Source organism: Molothrus ater, chromosome 8, assembly GCF_012460135.2.
Source record: "Molothrus ater isolate BHLD 08-10-18 breed brown headed cowbird chromosome 8, BPBGC_Mater_1.1, whole genome shotgun sequence".
NCBI lineage: Eukaryota > Metazoa > Chordata > Aves > Passeriformes > Icteridae > Molothrus > Molothrus ater.
In genome coordinates, this window is record NC_050485.2 from 12,626,797 (window position 1) to 12,646,277 (window position 19,481).

The window sequence follows — 19,481 nt, forward strand, 5'->3', positions numbered from 1 at the left end:
GTTTCCTATTCGTGTTTGTTACTACTGCCGTGGGATTGTTTAAGCATCCAAAAATTTGTTTGTTTTATTTTTAAAATCATCCTTTTGCACTGCTCTGACAGATTTGCTGTAGAAAATCGATGCTAAAATCTGGTTCCGTGAGTGATTAGGGTGTGTTCCTTCCTCGGCCGCCCCAGCCCGCTCCAGTCCCGGGAGGCAGAGGCAGAGCAGGCTGGAGCTGCCGCTCGGCCGGCATCGGGAGCCGCTGCAGTGTGGGGTCCGTGCTGGGCTGGGCCAGGAGCCGCTGCAGTGTGGGATCCGTGCTGAGCTGGGCCAGGAGCCGCTCTGGTGTGGGATCCGTGCTGGGCTGGGCCAGGAGCCGCTCTGGTGTGGGATCCGTGCTGGGCTGGGCCAGGAGCCGCTGCAGTGTGGGATCCGTGCTGGGCTGGACCGGGAGCCGCTCTGGTGTGGGATCCGTGCTGGGCTGGGCCAGGAGCCGCTCTGGTGTGGGATCCGTGCTGAGCTGGGCCAGGAGCCGCTCTGGTGTGGGATCCGTGCTGGGCTGGGCCAGGAGCCGCTGCAGTGTGGGATCCGTGCTGGGCTGGATCAGGAGCGGCTCCAGCGTGTGCCATCCATGCTGTGCTGGATCAGGAGCGGCTCCAGCGTGTGCCATCCATGCTGTGCTGGATCAGGAGCCTCTCCAGCGTGTGCCATCCATGCTGTGCTGGATCAGGAGCCTCTCCAGCGTGTGCCATCCATGCTGTGCTGGATCAGGAGCCTCTCCAGCGTGTGCCATCCATGCTGTGCTGGATCAGGAGCCTCTCCAGCGTGTGCCATCCATGCTGTGCTGGATCAGGAGCCTCTCCAGCGTGTGCCATCCATGCTGTGCTGGATCAGGAGCCTCTCCAGCGTGTGCCATCCATGCGGTGCTGTCTGGCTGCCGTTCGCACCCGCCCACCGCTCTCGCCGCCGCGCTCGGGCCCATGCGCCTTTTCAGGGGCTGAGAGGAGATGTCAATGAGAGGGGCGGGCGGGTTCGCCGAGCTGCCGGAGCAATTGATTCTTGTCTGCCTCTCCGAGCAGTCTGTCTGCGCAGCAGCACACGAGATGCTTTTGCACGCTTTTTTTTTACCCCGCTAATGCCCTAGTCAGCAGCTTGCAAAGGAAGAATAGTATTTAAAAAAAGAAATAATAGCAGTCCTCTGTGAGCCGCAGTGAGTGCATGGACCAGAGCTAAATTTGGAAAGCTAAAGCTTATTCCATGCAATATTATTAGAATTATTTGGGTTTCCAAAGGCACGCTCACATACACACATGCATGTGTTGCTGACCAGCTTTTCCACGTGACTCGGCTAGATCCAAATGCAGTTATTTATAGATGGAAGGAGCAGTGATGACATTATCTTACAGCACTCCAGCCCTGAAATTATGGCACTTGTGTGCAGGGAGAGGTGGCCAGGTGTCCTCTGGGAGAATTTAGGCAGGCTGCTCTTCTGCAAATGTCCAGAAGAAGAGGTGGTCACAAATAACCCTTTCCCTCTCCCCCAATTCTTTTTAATTTTCAGACAGAGAAACGAAAGCTATTGAAAAATCAGTCTGGGCTGTGATTTCTACTGGCTTCTTCCCTAGATGCTTGTAAAAAGCAATTAGCCACATTCATTTTTACACCTCTCCCCTCTTCCGTAGACAACTTCTTTCTACCTATGTAAAATGATAAACATGCCCCTGAAGACAAGGAAACGGCAATTTCTAATCTGTCTAAAACTAATGTTCGTCGATAGGCTTTTAAATACAAGTCTCTTGCTGCAGCCCTCCGTGTGCTTGTAGCTCGGCTAATTGCACTGAGGCTGCTCCGTGGCACTCGAGCCCCGGCGTGGGGCAGCGCCTGTGCGGGGAGCAGCTGCTGGCTCCCGCCTCTGCAGAGCGCCCGAGCCTTGCGCTTCCTGTGGCCAGGGAAAAACCAAATACATGGCTGGGGAAAAGATTTTTAAGTAAGAGAGACGAGGAAAAAAAAGATTAAAAAAAAAAGAACGAATACAGAAAGAACCCGCTGTCGGGTTCACAGGGTGGTCACACAAAGAAATGCTTCAGCACAGCTGGGAGTGTGCAGGCTGCAGCAGAGCATGGGCACAGACAGCAGAAGATGGGGCTGCCTCAAGGCAGTAGTGCTGCTGAACACTTTGTATTGTGAAACTACAACTAAAATAATCTGAAGATGGGGGTAGGGTTGTTTAGATGTTTCTTATTTTATGCCAGCTTGGGTTTTCTCTGTGGTCTTAATTGTAACAGAGCATAGATGATTTTCTACTTTTGCTTTATTGGTAATAAATGAAATAAACATAGTGTATGTGGAGTCTTTAGGGGTATCAGAATGCCTTAGCAAGAGCATCCATGGTTCACAAAGTCTGCTCCTATAATATTACTATGTTTCAGGTGGGAAACGTTCAGTAGCCCAGAAGACACGGCTGTAGGAAATGGAACTTTAAGGGTACAGAAGCCCTCCTCTTGCTCAGATTAGTTACCAAGTTCCCAGTGCAGCTTGAGAACAATTATTTGGTATTTGACTTTGGTATATTAATTGAATGTTAATTAATTAGGCAGTTCTCAAAAAAAGGTGATTAGTACCAGAGGAGTAGAGCAGGTTGCTAGTAAAGGAAGATGACAAGGTTTGTGGGGTTGGTAGGACTCAGAGGGAAAAAAGAGAAGTAATGACTCTGTTAGAAAACTACCTCATCAACTGGGCAGTGAGATGGGAAGCATTGCTGCCTTGAAACTGCAGTGCATGCACACATCTGTCTGCCCTGTATTGTTTGAGCAGAAATCAGTTAAGCTAAAAACTGCTCTAGGCTCAGTTTCTGTTTCATGCTGTCCTTAACTGTTTTCACATTCAGCACTTAGAGAGTGGAAGGATAGGGTTAGGGTACTTCTAGCTTAGTTCTGTTCAACTACAAAGTTTGGATAGTATGAAAAATGGTCCTGTAACCCCCAACTTTGAAAGCAAGCAGTTTTGTTCCTTCAGCACTTATCAAGAAGTTGGCAAAGTTTGTATTACACTAGTCATACAAAAATTTAAAAAAAATAATCTGAGGACACCTGATAAAACATTCTTTTCCTGTAAAAATATAAAATAAAGTTAAAACAAAAAGCAAGATGGCAGAACCAAAAAGCCTAAAGTTCCTAAAATAGCTTTTGGTCCTTCTGAGTTCTGGCTGTGCAGTGTTAACTTTGGAAACACGTTTCTGCTATAAATTTTGGTTGTGTGGTTTTTGTAATTTTTTTCCTCTCCTTGAAAGGCTCTCCAGATGTTTTACAGTTGTTGTTTGAAAATGTTCCATGGCAGGCACAGAGACTGCGGGCACAGAGCAGTAACCCCTTGATGTGGTGGTTGTGGTTTTTCCTTGCAAAGAGAGGAAGGTGTGTGATCCCTTCTGTTCTGGGACTCTGTTCTGTCACAAATGGTGTGACCTTCAGCACATCACCTGCTCTCAGTTTCTTTCATCTTTAAAATTTAGCCAGTAAGCCATGTAGCTGCATGGCCACTTCAGCAGTCTCTACAGGAGCTCCCACACTAGCTAAGATGTCTTTTTGGGATAATTGTGAATACAAGCCAGATTTAAATACTTTCCCAATGCAGACTGATTGAATTTCCTCTGTTCACAAACACAGATTTCATTTGATTCTAGAAGACTTCAAAAATTCATCTGTGCTTTTAGCTGAAGAATCCATTCTCCCTAGATCTGTATCTGACCCTTCTTTTGCATCTCCATTTATGGTAATTCCTCACCTTACCCCTTAGGGTATTTTAAAGCATTATAATGCTCTTGATATCTAACCTGTGTCTTTTTTATCTCTATATTATTGGTGTTTCTTCTGTGGATACACTTAATGCTTTCTTACTCAGAAAATCAGAACACTGCTGTCAGTCTTCCCTCTTGTATAAAAAAAAAAAAAAAGCTCAAACCAAACCCACCAAAAGCCCTAATCCATGTAATAATTTCTTGCAGAGTATTTTGATAGGTTTTTTCTAATAATTCTGATTACTTTTCTTCCCCTTCTGTGGCTGTGCATTATAGTGGGGTAGAGAGGAAGAACTGTGCATTTCCCAAGCTTGAGTCCCACTCATGCAGTCAAGGAGGCTGGCTGGGTGTGCTTTGGCAGCACAGCACAGCTACTGCCTTCACTGGCCCTCTGAGCAATCTGGTAATGCTCATTTCTATTAGTGACTGTTGGTTTAATAGTTTGGTAAGCATTAAGTTTCCTGCCATGTTGTGTTGTGTTCAGCTAGACCGAATTTCCCTTGTTTATTTATGAGAATGTCATGTTAAGCAGCACTAAAGCCTGACTGAAATCAAACTAGTCTATGCTCAAGATCTGTTGTCTGCTAGCATTAAGAAAATACAGAGGTGTAAGGCATGATTTGTTTCTGAAAAGTCCATTTTGGTAGTTACTCATTTTTTTTCTTTCCTCTTGGTTCTTTTGAATAATTTGGGTTAGGTTTCCATTACAGGAAGCTGCACCTCCAGTTGTGCAGTTATTCCTTTCTTTTGTTTAATGGTAGACACCAGATTTTCCCTCTTCCAGACTTGCATCGTTGTGGTGATTGTGCATGGCTCCCTTGTGTTCCCGCTCTTGTTAAATTCATCTGTTGGGTTTTTTTCCTAGCACTTTCAGATGTCAGTAGTGGTATTAGCTCAGGAGTTGTTTACAGTAGTAATTGGAGGGCTGAGGATGGATTAAATGAAACTGAGCCTCTCACCTGTAGGTCACTGCTTTATCTGTAGACAAAGATGGGTTCAAGTGTGTCAGTCTCATTTTTCAGATGTCTGGATTATGTATGAAATCTGTTGATGACTAGCTCTGGCATTACAAAACAAAAGCGTGCAGCAGTAATGAAAGATGCTGTTGTTTGAAGTCTAAGCAGTGAAACCAACAGTTGGATGAGTAAGAAAACAAGCAGTCTAATGCTATTGGAGTGCATTTCCTTGAAAAGCCTTATCCAAGATTCACTTGCTGGTAGCCTTTCACCAGTGTTGTCTTCTCTTTATATAATGGGCTGTATTTTCAGATGTAGCAGCTTGGGCAGAGCTAAGCCTCAATGAGATGCTTACGTATTTTATCTGGATCTCTACAGAGTGTTTTGTGCTTGCCAAATTGAGCCATTGTTGCTATGTTTTGTAATGTATTACTTCAAAGTTAATGTAGTGAATCTGGTAAGATCCTCTGCCAAGTTTTGGCAAGTGTAGAAGGAAATTAGGGAATCCCAGTTCCACTGAAGGCATGGGGTGAGGATAGCAGAATTCAAATCTGTGTCTTCAGCATGAACTATTCCAGTTGGCAAAAGCCTTTGGGGAAGCCTACATATATATGTGTCTTGAGAGGTATTTGTGAGGAATTGAAGATATGCCAAGGCAAGCTGGACCCATATTCAAGACCAGATTTTGTACATGGTGTCAGTCTCATGCAGCAGTCCTAAAAGCACATGAATAATTCTCAGGTTTGCAGTTAGGATTTTATTGAATAAAACCTCTGTTAATTAATGTGATACTACATTCAGTTTAATTAGGTGTTCCCTTCATTATCTATTTTCCTACAAACCTGCATGATTTTTTGTTTTTTAATTGTAATACATAATTTCATTATAGATCCTACTGGGGCAAAGCTGTATATTTCTGCAGGACACAGCTGTAGCTATAGTAATGAGGAGGCATTCTTGATAAAAGGCACTACTTAGATATTAGGGTTAGAAATGTGTACCATGCCCTGTTCCACAGTGTTGAATTGTGGCTGTCAACTTTGTGTTCCTGTTGTCATTAGCAGGGCAGTTCATGCCTCCTGAATGAGGATCTGAGCCAGCTGCCCCCTTGCTCTGCTGGGGAATTCAGTTCCATGCAGTTTGCTGTGCAGTTGCTGGGATGAGGACTTTTTAAATCTGTGTGCCTTTGGAAGGGGCTCTCCTTCCTGCAGGAGGCAGGTTTGTGTTGGCACTTTTTAGATAAAATCAGTCCATTTAATCCAACTTACTTGGACTTCTCAGCTAACATCACTGATTTTGCCCGATGGAGAAGAGCAGCCACAATGCTCAGGTGCTCCAGAAAAGCAGCCAGCTGGGTGCAAGCCTCCCGGGATGAGGTGGCTGCAAGCCCCTGGGATAAGCACTGGCTCTGTGCCATGGGCTGCTGTGTGTGAAGTGGGCATCTGCTGGCAGCTGGACAGACAGGCCTGGGAGGAGGGATGGACTCCCTGGGAACTGCTTTGAGTCCACGCTGAACAGCCAGACTGCTGAGAAATTAGTTCTTCTGCTTTGTAATTGGCTTTGTGTATACTCCTTTTGTGCTGTCAGTGTTGAGGCAGACACCGAGCAGAAGCTGGTGTAATGACAGGGTAGGGCTCCTCTGTCACAGGGTTAGGCCATGGAGCAGTACCTTGAGAGAACTGCAGAGGAGGGACAAACACAAATCTCTGCTAATGGACTGTCACATCCTGGGGTTGTGGCCTTGCTTTGCTGCCCTGACCGACAGGTGAGCCAGCCACTGCCATGCTCTGCTGGGGTATGCAGGGAGGAGAGCTGCAGGAAAATCAATCTTTAAAATAGTTTGACATAAGCAGTTTCTCCCTCTTTCCAAAAGGCAAAATGGCTTTTAAAACACATGGAAGACATCTGATTTTCAGTTTCACAAAATTGCAAGGATTCCATCCTTTTAATGCAATTGACCTTATTTTTCTAATGCTGTCAGCACATCAGCTTTAGGTAGCTAACATTTTCAGTGTATTTTTCCAAACGTGATATAGTCTCCATTTTTCTATGTAGAAAGAATAACTCCTCTAAATAAACAAGACAATAGTTATTTCCACTCCTCTCATTCTCTTCTCATTGCTGCTTCCCTTTCCTCCCCACTAAATTACCTCACTGGATGCTTTATAAAAACTGTATTTAGATTGCAGTCTGTAGAGGAGAGAGCAGAAAGCACTCAGTAGTTCTTTATTCTACTTATCTGGAATTCTCCATGTAAAAAAATACAGACTTGTTTCTAAAAGCAATATAAAATTAATGGATATGATTGGTGAAAAATGATGTATTTTCTTACTTACGCTGTAAATATCTCTTCAGCCAAATGCATTTCCTTCTGAGACATGAAAGCAATCTAGTGAGATGGTGCTGAACAGATAGTTCTCCAAATCAAACTCCTCCTTTTTTCCTAATATTTTCATTGCAGCGAATAAGAAATACGGATCTGCCAGTCTGCCTATTGAACTATCTACTGCAGCTTAACTGCAGCAAGGAAGCAGTAATCCTATTGTGCTCTTCCAGCAGTCTCCCGGGAAGCAAAAGGCATTGAAATTACTGAGCTGCTGTCCTATCCCCTCCTCACCTGTCTTTGTGGCTGTAAATATAGTGTCTGCCTGTAAATAACAGTTTGCTGCACCTTTAAGCATGTTCCCTAACAAGAGGCAGCGATTTACTGAGGTGATAAGCTGTAACTAATACTAGGGTATCATAATGGGTAAATAGATTAGCACTGTGCTTCTCTGTATTTTGCTTTCTAGGGAGCTGCGGCTCCTGCACTCGAGGTGCTTACTGTGGCACTTTGCAGTGCCAGAGATTGCAGCTCCCAGGGCCGGGCTGGGTGCAGCTGGGGAGATGCAGCAGTGCCTCTCTGGGGTAGCATTGGCTGCACACCCTGGTTTCTTTACTTTTTCTGGTCCCTGGCCCAAAAAGGGTTGTCATGGGCTGTACCAATCTTCTGTGCTATGGCTATAAACTTATGTTTGACCTGCATCATCAGCATCCATCATGTAATATTTACAGGTATGCCAGCATCATTTGTTTTCAAGAAGTATTAAGTGGGGCAAGCATGATCTGTGGCTTCATCTGCTCAAGCTCCTTGATTTTCCTAATGGAAGGGCCCCAGCACTTACAAAGCAGTTGTGCTGCTGCTGCTGGGTGATGGGCAGTCGTGGCTGTGAGGGATGGAAAGGTGCCCCAGAGCAAGCAGTGAGGGTCTTTCTCTCTGTACTGCCTGGCAGGTTTTCGGCACAAAAGGGCCCTTACAGGAAAGGAGCAGTACCAGGGGATGTGGCCGGTCCTAATAATTGTGTCACAAATCTTGTGATATTTGGCATGTTCTTAAAGACTTGGCTCCTAGAGGCAGGGGATTAAATAACAATTGCTTCCTTTCTCTTTCAAGCAAGGCTTAGCTCTGTGGTTGCAGAGAAATGCTTAGAATGTGACTTGGGCTGACTGGAAAAAAAAAAAATTGCCTTCCAGCCTTCTTTCCCCTCCTTGTCCCCAGGATCCCAAAGGGGATACATTGCCATGTCTTATGATTTTTTTCAATGAAAGAATTTAAGACTATTGGACACATCCAGAAAGACCTAAAGTGTTGCCAACTTTGGGTGTATGGGAGTATTTATGAGTTTTTTAAGGAGAGGTCAGTCTCATTCTGTGCTGAGACCCACTCTTGTGGTGTCTGGTCCTCTTCAAAGAATAGAAAAAGAAAAATGGGACTGGGTAGCAGCAAGCTGAATGTCTCTGAACTGATTTTTTTCTCTTGCTTCCTTAGGGAAACCCCTTGGGCTAGTTGTAATTGAAATTTCTCTTGTTTTTAAATCTATATTTCTGCTTTTCACAAATGTGAAAGCTGAGGCTGCTCATGTCTGCGTTGGTTTCTTAACGCAGTCGTCATTAGCAAATCGGTATTGATTTATTCCTATGGAAATAGATCAGTGCTAAAAGTGAAATGCAATCCCATTAAGAATGATACTGGTTTTGCAGATGGAGAAAAGTAGGTCAAATATTGCACCAGTCATCCCAGAGAGTGTCCCTTTAAGCCAAATAAATGTGAGAATACACTTAAACTGTCAGTACGTTATTTGATTGCCATTATTCTGTATCTTTTTGCATGAGCTAGCAGAGCCCTCTATGACTGAACAGGAGTTGAAAGAAAATGTCAATTTTGGTATATTAACCAGGTTGTATTTTACACCTGGGCTGTGTACACGGCTTCTTGGGGGCTGTATGCGCATGTAAGGATTCTTCCTTTCCTCTCATTGCAACAGTTGAGTTCAACTTAAGCAGGAAAGGCACATCATTGTATGCAAGGGACATTGTAGCAATGCAGCAGAGGAACACGATTTAAATCTGATCATTAAACTGCCGCAGCAAGGGGCTGCGAGAGACGGTGTGGATGGTCCATCTGCAAAATCTGTGCTCCTGTTGTACAAGGAGGAGGGGCCGAGGGGGAGAAAAAGCAGCTGCTTGGCTGTGCTATGAGAGGGTGAGACTGACTGTTGGCACCATCTGTAGCTGTCCTTTGTGCTTGCTGCTTTATCTGTTCATTATAGTATGATACTGAAATTCTCGTGCTTTGAGTGTAAATGAGTTGAGATACGCCTAATACTGTCAGCATAAAAAGCAGTAACTAAGTACACTAAAGATGAATAGTGTAATCTGTAAATTCATTTTGAGTTTGTTTTATCTTGCTTGAATAGCCCAGGAAGTGATGTTCTCCAGAAGCCAGCTGTACCAGATGTGTGTTGGCAGGGTATATATTCATCTTAGCGAGCAGAGAGCAGAGCACTGGAGGTGGATGGGGCAGGAGAGAGGGGAGGCTGCCCTGTGTGTTCCAGCAGAAGGGAGCAGACTCTTTTAGAGGGAGGATAGAGCAGGTCAGAGGGGAATTCGTAACTCCTAAGGTGGCTACAAACAGCTTTGTTTTCATTCCATGCACAAGTACCAGCACAGGGAAGAGAGTGCTTATTATACATGGTACATGAGTTGAAATGTCCTGAGGGAGGAAAGGTTGAACTATAATGAGTGCTGATAGGGATGAGTAAATTGCCTAGGTTTTTACCTGCAGTCTCTTAGTTTCTAAAAACATGGGTCCTCTCCAGATAACTTGTAGAATAAAAACATCCAGCTTATCTTGAGGACCTCTTTGTTCTTTGATGGTTTACATTTTCCCTTTATAAATCTGCGTACTGGATATTGGTAATAATAACTCATTAAGATGCTTTCTTATCTTCACCTCACCAAAGCAATGCTCTCATTGGCATATTCTTTTTCCGGAAGTTACACTGCTTTTTTTTCCAAGCAGGTTTGGCTTTTGTTTGCAGATTCATGCCCTCAATCCATTGGGCTGTTGCTTTTTATCTTACTTGTCAAGTGCACATAGGTGTGCAGAAGGAGCAACTCCCTTCTCCCATCATAGGCTCCTCTAAGATGGATGATTCTGTAGTAATTACACTCGGCTGTGGAAGTGCTCAGCATCCACTATTACTCATCCACTATTACTCCGTGATGGCTGCGTTAAGTGTTCGGCAGAACACTTTGTTCGTGTTTCCCGAGCTCAAGTGGCTGTGGGCAAAGGAAGAAACCCTGTGAGGCAGGAATTTGTATCTCCAGGCGGCTGGAAAGGGGGAGGGGGGCCTTTGTCACTGGCACATTAGTAATGATATGGCAGGGATAAAAGGTGAGTATAATTTGATCAAATGCTTGTTGACAGATTCCTTGGCTAATAGAGAAGCAGCTTAGACTGACACTCGTTGCTGGAACATTTCACAGAGCTGGAGGGAATGCTTTTTGTAGGCTCCGTGTGAGGCTGACAGTTTCCCAGTGACCATATTTAGTTACATAAAGAAACGATGGCCCCCTTTTGTCACAGCAGAGCTCTAAAATGCCTCCCTAAACACCTCTCTTGACCTTCTGCTTGATAAATGCAATAAAATTGCTACCTCTTCTTTGTCCAAATGCAATAAAATTACTACCCCTTCGTTGTGCTAATGTGTGATTAATTCACAGCAGTGGCCCAGGCGATAAGTATTTCTGTGTGGCCATTTAATTTGAGAAAATCCAGTTGTTTCTTGTACCGTACTTGTGTGCATTTTTGGTAAAGCAGGTTCTTTTTCCTGCCCCACAAATATGACTTTACAGTTAGTCTCTTTGGAATTTGTTCTGTGTTAACAGTGCATGTGAGTAGCTGCTGGGAAAAGAAGATGGTGTACCCTGAAATGATAGTTAGCTACTGCTTATGATTGTTATTTGGTGAAAAGACAACCATTAGAAAATTAAGACATGAAAACAGGAGCCTCAATTTTAGAGGATTCTGCACTTGTCTCTTTTAAATGAGCAAGCCTGAAATTACATCTAGAGTTTGTTACTACCCTAAACCGCTATGGCAGCTTGGGTTTTCAGTAGTCTTCTGGTTCTCACCCATCCATATAATCTGTTGATTTGTGTTCAGTCTGCAACACCTCAGGAAGGCACTTAGTTAAAAATTAAACATAAAGCGTTTTTTTGTTCTGAGGGTTTTGTAAAGCATCCTTTAAAGAAGAAAAAAGCCCAAGCACTTCCACTTGAAAAGTTGATTTCTTTCCACTGCAGGATTTTTCAATTAGTCTGCACTTTGTTCCAGTTAAACTCCTCACTGTGTTCTCATACCTGGCTGACTTTTTACCAGAGCCACTTATGATGTTGGAATTAAATAGGCAGCTTTAAGACTCGTGTGGATGTTGCTGGAGGTTTCGGTGGGGTGTCTTGGCTGGGTGCACTCATCGGAGCACTGCAGTCACTTTCTGGGGCTCTGCTTACTGCAGAGTAGATGGTTTCGATAGCAGGGCCTGGTCTTTCTTGAGTGTGGGTGCATAAGGGAGAGGCCACATTTTCAGGAATAATGACCCCTTTCATGTCTTTAGAAGGAGTTGCAAGCTCTTCTTCCCTCTAAGAAATCTCTGCATCTTCATAGTTCATCAGTGTGATTTTCCTGTAAGCACAGAATTACCCTCATTGACTACAAGATTAGGCACATAATGGAAATACACATTTAGGGGTTGTGCTGGGTCATATATATATTTAAGTGCCTAACTTTGCATCCATACATCATTCTCCTGTTTATCTATTCAAGACTGGTAGCTCATAGCAGATTTGGAAATTAATTTGTGCACATGGGTTTCTCTCCAATTAATCTTATGAAAAAAAACAGCTGAATAGAAAAGGTCTTTTTTTCTTTGCTCCCCCCATAAATTATGTCCTCTCTATGTTTTTGTTATGTTTCTGTTAGTGTGAAATGAATTATTCTGCATCTTGCTTTACTTGTAACAGCTATCCCATGTCCTTTTGCTTCATCCATTCTTCATCTCTGTGCTCCTGGGCTATGCAGAATGTTTGTAACTTGGGTAAAAATGTTCTTATGATAGTGTAGGGCAATTAGAGACTCAGTTTGATAGGATAAAAGCGTGAGTGGTGGTTCACGGGCACGCTTTGCACTCATGGTGTTTGTCTAGGTCGTGACTTCTGTTACAGTGGCTTGCACCTGCAGGGGGCTGTGCTGGTTCCTCAGATGTGTGCTCACTGCCATTTGTTCTCTTTGCACAGCACTGCTTTCATCGTGGTGTGAGGAGCTGGGACGGCTCTTGCTGCTTCGCCACCAGAAAAGCCGGCAGAACGATCCTCCCGGGAAGCTCCCCATGCAACCCCCCATGAACTCTATGAGCTCCATGAAACCCACCCTCTCTCACAGGTGAGTGTGGGCCCAGCCCCCAGCACTGCAGCCTGGGCAGCGTGTTGTGAGACAGATCTGCTCCTTGAAATGCTCGGTACCACTGCTGGGGGGAGCGACACTGTTTCATGCACTGCTCAGCACTAGGGCCAACAGGGTATCTGTAATTACAGCAAGCACTAAAGAAACTCAGATTTTCTCTTTGCTATTGCCCCATATGTGATGAAGTGACACTTGTGTCTTCAAATCTGTGGTCAGATCAAGTGGGTGTGCTTTCAAGCTTCAAGTCATGCCCTAGAGATAAACTTGTACCTCGTGTCTCTCATCAGACACTTGCCTGATGTTTATTTAAATACAATTGGCTTTTCTTGATGTTGAAAACTTTTCACTGATGTTCTGTGTTTTAACCATCACTGGAAATGTATTGTATGTAAAGCAACTGTACTACTGTGGGTGTAGCCATAGATCAGAGGATGTCCTGTACAGTCTTACATCAGGTGAGGATCAGACAGCACTTGTGTTAATTTAGAGAAAACATGAATGTTAAAGGACACTGAAAGAAGATGATGTGAAGCCTTTGATTACCAAATTATGTAGAGGATCACTAATTGTAATTCTTGTCTGCACAACTTAGGTCACAGCAAAAGCTGGAGATAAAGTGTAGACAGGATTGAGCATCCATTCAGTGCTTTATGTTTCTGGGAGTTTTTTTTGAAGGCTTTCTTTACCTCAGCATCACATAAAAAAAATCACAAATAGTATAAATTTGTTTTATGTAGGTTTTTTTTGTTAGTAAAGGACTATGAGAGTGTAATGAGTCTAAATTCCTTGTACCTAAGTTCTGTGATAGCCTAACTAACTTGGACTTTTGTGTTAGAGTGGAGCTTAGGGACATCTTTGTACCAGTGCATTTGCATATGCAAATCTGTCTGCAAACAATTTTTTGGGGTTTGGGTTGAACAGTTTTTCATTATTTTTGTTGCATTTATGGGAAAACCATGCAATAACTATGCCTTTTATTTCAGCCCTTGAGAATAAATGAAGTCCTTTTTTTTGAAGTATAATTAATATACATCACTGGCTTTTCAGAGTACCTAGATTTCCTCTTTTTTAGTTGCTTATGAAACGACTGATTGTAAACACATTTAACAAAAAAAACCCAAAAAACCAAAGAAAACTTAATATTTTAAAATAATTTTACACTTGGGAGAAGATTTTTCAGAAGACAAAGTGAAATTAGTGGCTAGTCTGCAGAGAGTGTGGTGCAGTATATGTGCTCTCTTAGGTGTAGTTTTGTAGTTTTTAGATGCCTGATTCTCATTTGACCTTTTAGCCTCTGTTCCTCTAGAGTCTATAAAGTAAGACTATCTCACAGGGGCTGTGTGCTACATTACTAGATAATAGATAAGATAGGCACAACTCACTTCTTTCGTGGCAATTTTCCACTGAAACTGTCACATGTCAAAAAAGAAATACTTTGTTCTACTAAACCTAAATACCAGCATTTCCAGCAGTACCGAGTCATCCAGTATCCTGCCTGTAGCAGAGCAGCCTCATCACTGTTAGGCAGTTCCTGCATATTTCTCTCGAGTATTGCCCTTGAATTGTCCTACTGGGGAAGAGACTGGGAGCAGTTTCTAAATTACTCCTCTTTACCTATGAGATGCCCCTCTAGAAACAGAATTTCTGTGGCATCACTTCTTATATACAATAACTGCAGCAGCCACTTTGGGATTTGAAATGTTTGCATCACTGCTTTGGTGTGTGTGCTGTTGTCTCTAATTTAAGTGTAATTGCTCAAAATCTCTCAGGTGGTATATTGGAATGAGACATCCTGTGGCTCTCCAACTTCTTTTTCCACCTGGAACTGTTTATTTTCATGCATATTTTGTAATCAGTCTATAAGACAGAAGTGAAGTATGGTGTGAAGAAGAATTGAGTTTTCTATTTGTTTTAATTAAACAAAAGATGAAAAGCCATTAAGTACAGTATTAACTACAGTCAATGATGAAGCTGTTGATGAAGAACCATTTGTATTTGCATTAGATTACAATTGGGTCAAAAGCTTAGTATTAAAGTTCACAGTATCTTATCTCTAATCCACAAGACTTTTCTGTTAATTCAAACAAAAAAAAAAGCATGCTTTGTATTTCCTGAAACAATTAATGTAGCCAGCTACTTCAAGTTTTGTAAAAGAACTAGATATTAAATTAGAACAACCAAGAGCATATACAAGTACCTTACTTAACAAAGACAATGTAGATATATGTGAGCTGCTGATTATCATTAGACACACAATTAAATCCTTCCCTGTCATCAGACGATCTTGAGTACTCCATACAGAGCTTTTTCTGCTGTTCCTTTTCCTAGCAGCAAAACTACCCAGAACTCTAGTCAGGGGACTAGAATCCTGATGTAGCAGGCACTACAGAAATACAGGTGCTTAGTCTCAAAGTTGAAACAGGGCTCAGCTATTTAAAATAAATTGTGACTTAATAATGCATCACAAGAATCTAAATCTAAGGATTCATATTTAATAAACTATGGGCACTTACACTAGAAGTAATTCAGTCCTGGCCTGTTTTTAAGGACAATCTTTGATTTTTAAAAGTTAATTGAGCTATGAGAGAAAACTGAAGTAGACTGATCAAGGAGGGCTTTCCTAGTGTTACTGTTGGTTAAATGCACTTACAGAGAGCAGAATGTAAGCCATGTGAGGACGTGCACACATGCAACAAATGCTTTCAGAGTAGGGACTGTATTGTTAATTTCTTTCTAAATTTAGTTTTTCATTTACAGAATGATCAAGTGTTGCATACAGAAAAAAATCAGCTAAACATCTACTGTCTAATATAGGCCAGTTGGCTGGATTGCAAACTCCTGTGCTTTGTGAACAGAATGAGCACTTGGCTGTCAAAAAGAACCTCCCAATCTTAGGGGTTGTTTAAGTCTTTGCAGTCTAGTAGTCAGCTCAAACTTGAGTGTGAGATTTTATTTTCACCTTAGACCTTTTTATTGCTTAATGTGAGTAAACTTTACTCCTGTATTGAAGGACCAATGTATCCACCTCCTTAATCCTGTGGAACTTGTAATTAAAAACCTACTTAATGGATTTATGGGGGACTTTAGAGAGCTGTTAGTCTTCGGGCTAGCCCTTTTGCACAGGAGTGACATTTCATGCTTTCTAGCTTGCAGGGTAATTATTTGTGTTGTAGTTTTCCAATCTGACAAACTGTCTGTAATAACAGATACTACTCAAGGTGGCTGATTCTTGAATAAATATAAGGTCTTTGGCAAATGCTGTTATATAAGTACAAATTATTGTCATTATACATCTTCCAATGCTTTGATGAAGTTCCTACTTAAGATTCATTACATTAAGTGGTGGACCTCTACATGTGTATCAAATTGAATCTTGGTTGAAATGGGTACAGTTCCAATCAATCCCAGCAGGAATTGCACCCTGGTTCATTTTTACGTCAGTCTGACTCAGGCGAGCTCTGGGGGCTTCTCATTTCTTGCACAGCTTGTAGTAAAGCTTATTTGTCCACAAAACCACCTAGAAATAGACAGCTGTTAGTTGCAGTTTAGTGTGTTGCCATGAGCATCTGTAGGGTTCTTACTGTCTTCACTCTCGCTCCAAATTTTGGTCTTATGCATTAATTGCCAGCTGTCTCACAGTTAGTGACCCAAGGGTGGTAATGCTTCTATAGGGCAGTCATGCTTGATGAAATATATGAAGATAATGTTGTTTTTATCACAAATTACTTAGTGCCAAACGTTTAGAGAAAATTGAACAGTAGATGAAATGAAGCATTAATTCAATCATACAGTAGATGTGTTATTTATTACCATTAATGTTTTATGTTCAGGCAATCAGAAATACCTTTTAGTGGCTAGACTTGCTTTAAAAGAGTGATTGTTTTTAATGCTTGTTTTGTCCTTTTTTTCTTCCAATTTAAACCTAAGAGCTGAACTTTCAAACTTTCATAGGAGCTCTTGGAAAAGAATGGTAAATCTGTCTAAGTTTTTACTGAGTGGTAGGGACTGGCCCGGGCATTATTAACAATCAGGAGTGAACTGGTTATAACATACTAGTACAAACAGTGTCAGGAGTTCTGTAAAGGCTGCTACCTTTTCAATTTTGCATCATAGGCTGTTTTGACCAACAGTGATAGTCACTTCAAAAAAGTCTGGGTGAGGTCACGTGCAGCACACACACACTTTTATGAAAACAGGGACATTGTGCATGTTTTATACATCAGTTTGAAGTAGGGGTTGCTCCGTTATGTCATGTGGCTCTGGCTTGCAGGAGCAAACTTTGCAAAAGAATTCTTAACTCTTGAGGTAAAAAATAAAATTGTTTCAAAGCCTTTTCATCTTTCTGGTTGTGGAGTTGTGAAATAAATATAATTAGGGACTGAACAGATGGTAAATCCTAATATAAAAGAATATACCCAGTAAAGAAACGTATATTGCTTCTGATTCTGCAAAAGTAGCTTTGCTGTTTTTTCCAGTTTCCTTTCTGTCAAGAAATATTAATATTTACCATCAAGAGAGAATAGGGAAGAATTCAGAATCAAGAAATGTTTCTGTAGAAGAGTCACTCCTTAAAGAAAAAAAACCCAGAAAATTTCTTCAGAATAGTCTGCTTATGTTCTAAGCATTGCAAAAATAAAACTAATTGCTCCAAAGTATTGTCCCAAGAGTTGTCCATCTCATCCTCTAAGTGAAAGTACTCATACTAATTTTATCACGTACTCTTAATGGGGAGGAAGTGGAAGAAAACCTTGAGCCATTGAAGCTAAAAGAAAATTATGAGTACCTTCTCCTTGAAAACTGCTAAGTGTAACCATTAGCTGCTAATAATTAAATATCGAATAATAATAATTAATAATTAAATAATAATAATAATTAATAATAAATAATAATAATTAAATATTGAATTATTTCATGTGAGAAATCTGCATTTCATTTTAGATAAGTTTGTGGTCAGTTCTTGTGGTAACAGGAAACAGTAATGCGTAACTTGATTTCAAATATGTATTCCTTTACATGCTTGGTAAAAGGTATAGGATAAGGATCATCTTTTCTTGTGTATACAGTACCTTGCACAGATGTGAAAACAGGTCTTCTCTATTGATTGATGAGTCAAAGTGAGTGCTGTTGTAATAAAACTAATATGTAGCGGGACTACTATAATTTTATGGGATTTTTTTCTGATAAGTACATATAAATGGCTGTATACTCTGTATTTTTCCTGTAGATGTTGTAGTCTTATGGTGTTAGTTTGTGATTTTTTAAAATTATACAATGCCAGCTGATATTTTTAAAAGTAAATACTAGGCAAATATTATTTAAGGTCTGTCTGCTGACTGAGGCAAAATCTGATCTTCTCAGGCTTTGTGCTGTCTATGTTAATTTTTACGGTACAGCAACAGCTTTGAATAGATAGGTATCATTCTCATGTTTGGGCCATATTGCACAACTAATTCCTGAAAATGTCTGGTCAATTGTGATTTCTGCGTAGTGATTATCACGGGAGTATCATGGCTCTTTGCATGAGGTCTGCTCTCAGAAGCAGGTGATATGTGCTGAGTGTACGTAATTTTCCTCTTCAAGCATATTGGAAAGGTACCTTCTGTCATTTGTTCTCAATGAAACCAACTGATTTCTGGTGGCGGTAGGGTTAAAAATCATTTAACTGTGGCAGCACCCCTGGTTTTTAACCATTTTGACTGTCAGCACGATAAGCATGTGGTGCCACTGAAAGCTATACTTTGCCTAGCCCTTTGTTGCAAAACTAATTGAAATCATTGGGAGTCTTTTAACTGGATTGAACGCCTTTGGATAGGGCACATCAGAACCAAGTCAGTGCCCTTCTACCTGCACAGCATCAGCCCCACCTGAGAGGTGGAGCAGTGCTTTGCAGGGCACAGAAGGGCCGGGGAGGGCCAGCCCGTGGCTCGGCACAGGGGAGCTCAGTGTGAGTTCTGTTCTCTGGGTACCCGCGCTGTGAGCATCGCGCCCAGCCTGCCTGCCAGGAGGTGACATGGCTCCTAAGCAGGGAGGGAGCTCACAGTCTGGCACGTAACAATTACTGACATAAATTACAGCAAATACTATGTCTTTTTAAACGATTTGGGGGTATTTTTGGATTATTTGGCAGCAGGATCACAGATGTATAAGACTTGATATGTTTCTTGATGCCTTTTCTTTACATGTATCTGTTATTCATTCACTTACATGAAAATGTCACCCTCCACAGGATTTCTCTGTTAATAGATTACAAAAGGAGTGAATTCCCGGTGCTCAGCTTTGTCAGTTGTTGTATTCCTGCTACTCCCGTACACTTGGATTCTCAAATCTCTCAGAATGGCAGTGAGAAGAAAAGGAAATAGTCATTACTATTTGCAGTGGTGGAGGGCTTTTCTAATGGTTTCCCTAAAAAAAAAAGGGGTTAGCAATTCGAGCTAAGACACTCCTGGCCGGTTTTCACTAGATATGACAACAAAGCCTGCTTGGCAGACAGAGCGCATCAGCAACCTGGGCAGATGGGTCGGTGACATTAATTAGATACTGGCAGTGCTTTTAGCAGGAATCGGTGATCTCTTCCCATGAAAGGGCTGTTCCGGGGCTGGGGAGCAGCGCACCAGCCGGGCACTATCTTCAATGTCCTCGTCTCCAGCGAGCTGGGAATGCGGGGAAGGTACCACAGCCTGTTCGTGCTCTCAGCTCCCACTTAACGCGTCAGGGGAGATGCGATGTGACTGTTTGTTTGCCCATGTCCCTGTGTCACCAACAGCATTTCCAAACTACCCTGACAGGCAGGCAGAGCGCGGAGACGGCTCGGGGAGACGCTTCTCAGACCTGTCCCTCCCCGGTCAGGTCACTTGCCCTGCCCTGCCCTGCCCTGCCCTGCCCTGCTCGGCCCGGCCCGGCCCGGCCCGGCCGCTCCGTCCCCGCCCGCCGCGCTCCGGGCGCTCCCCCCGGCCCGGTCCCGGTCCCG

The 19,481-nt window shown here is 42.5% G+C and overlaps 1 protein-coding gene across 9 annotated transcripts in view; it reads left to right on the forward strand.

The window, feature by feature from the left end:
• ZMIZ1 (zinc finger MIZ-type containing 1) overlaps positions 1–19,481 on the forward strand; it is a 337,609-nt gene that overhangs the window by 273,520 nt on the left and 44,608 nt on the right. For all 9 annotated transcript variants that reach the window (XM_054515536.1, XM_036385261.2, XM_036385264.2 and 6 more), the window contains one exon: positions 12,349–12,493. In XM_054515536.1, coding sequence (XP_054371511.1) covers positions 12,349–12,493 — 145 coding nt within the window. The remainder of the gene's footprint in view (positions 1–12,348; positions 12,494–19,481) is intronic.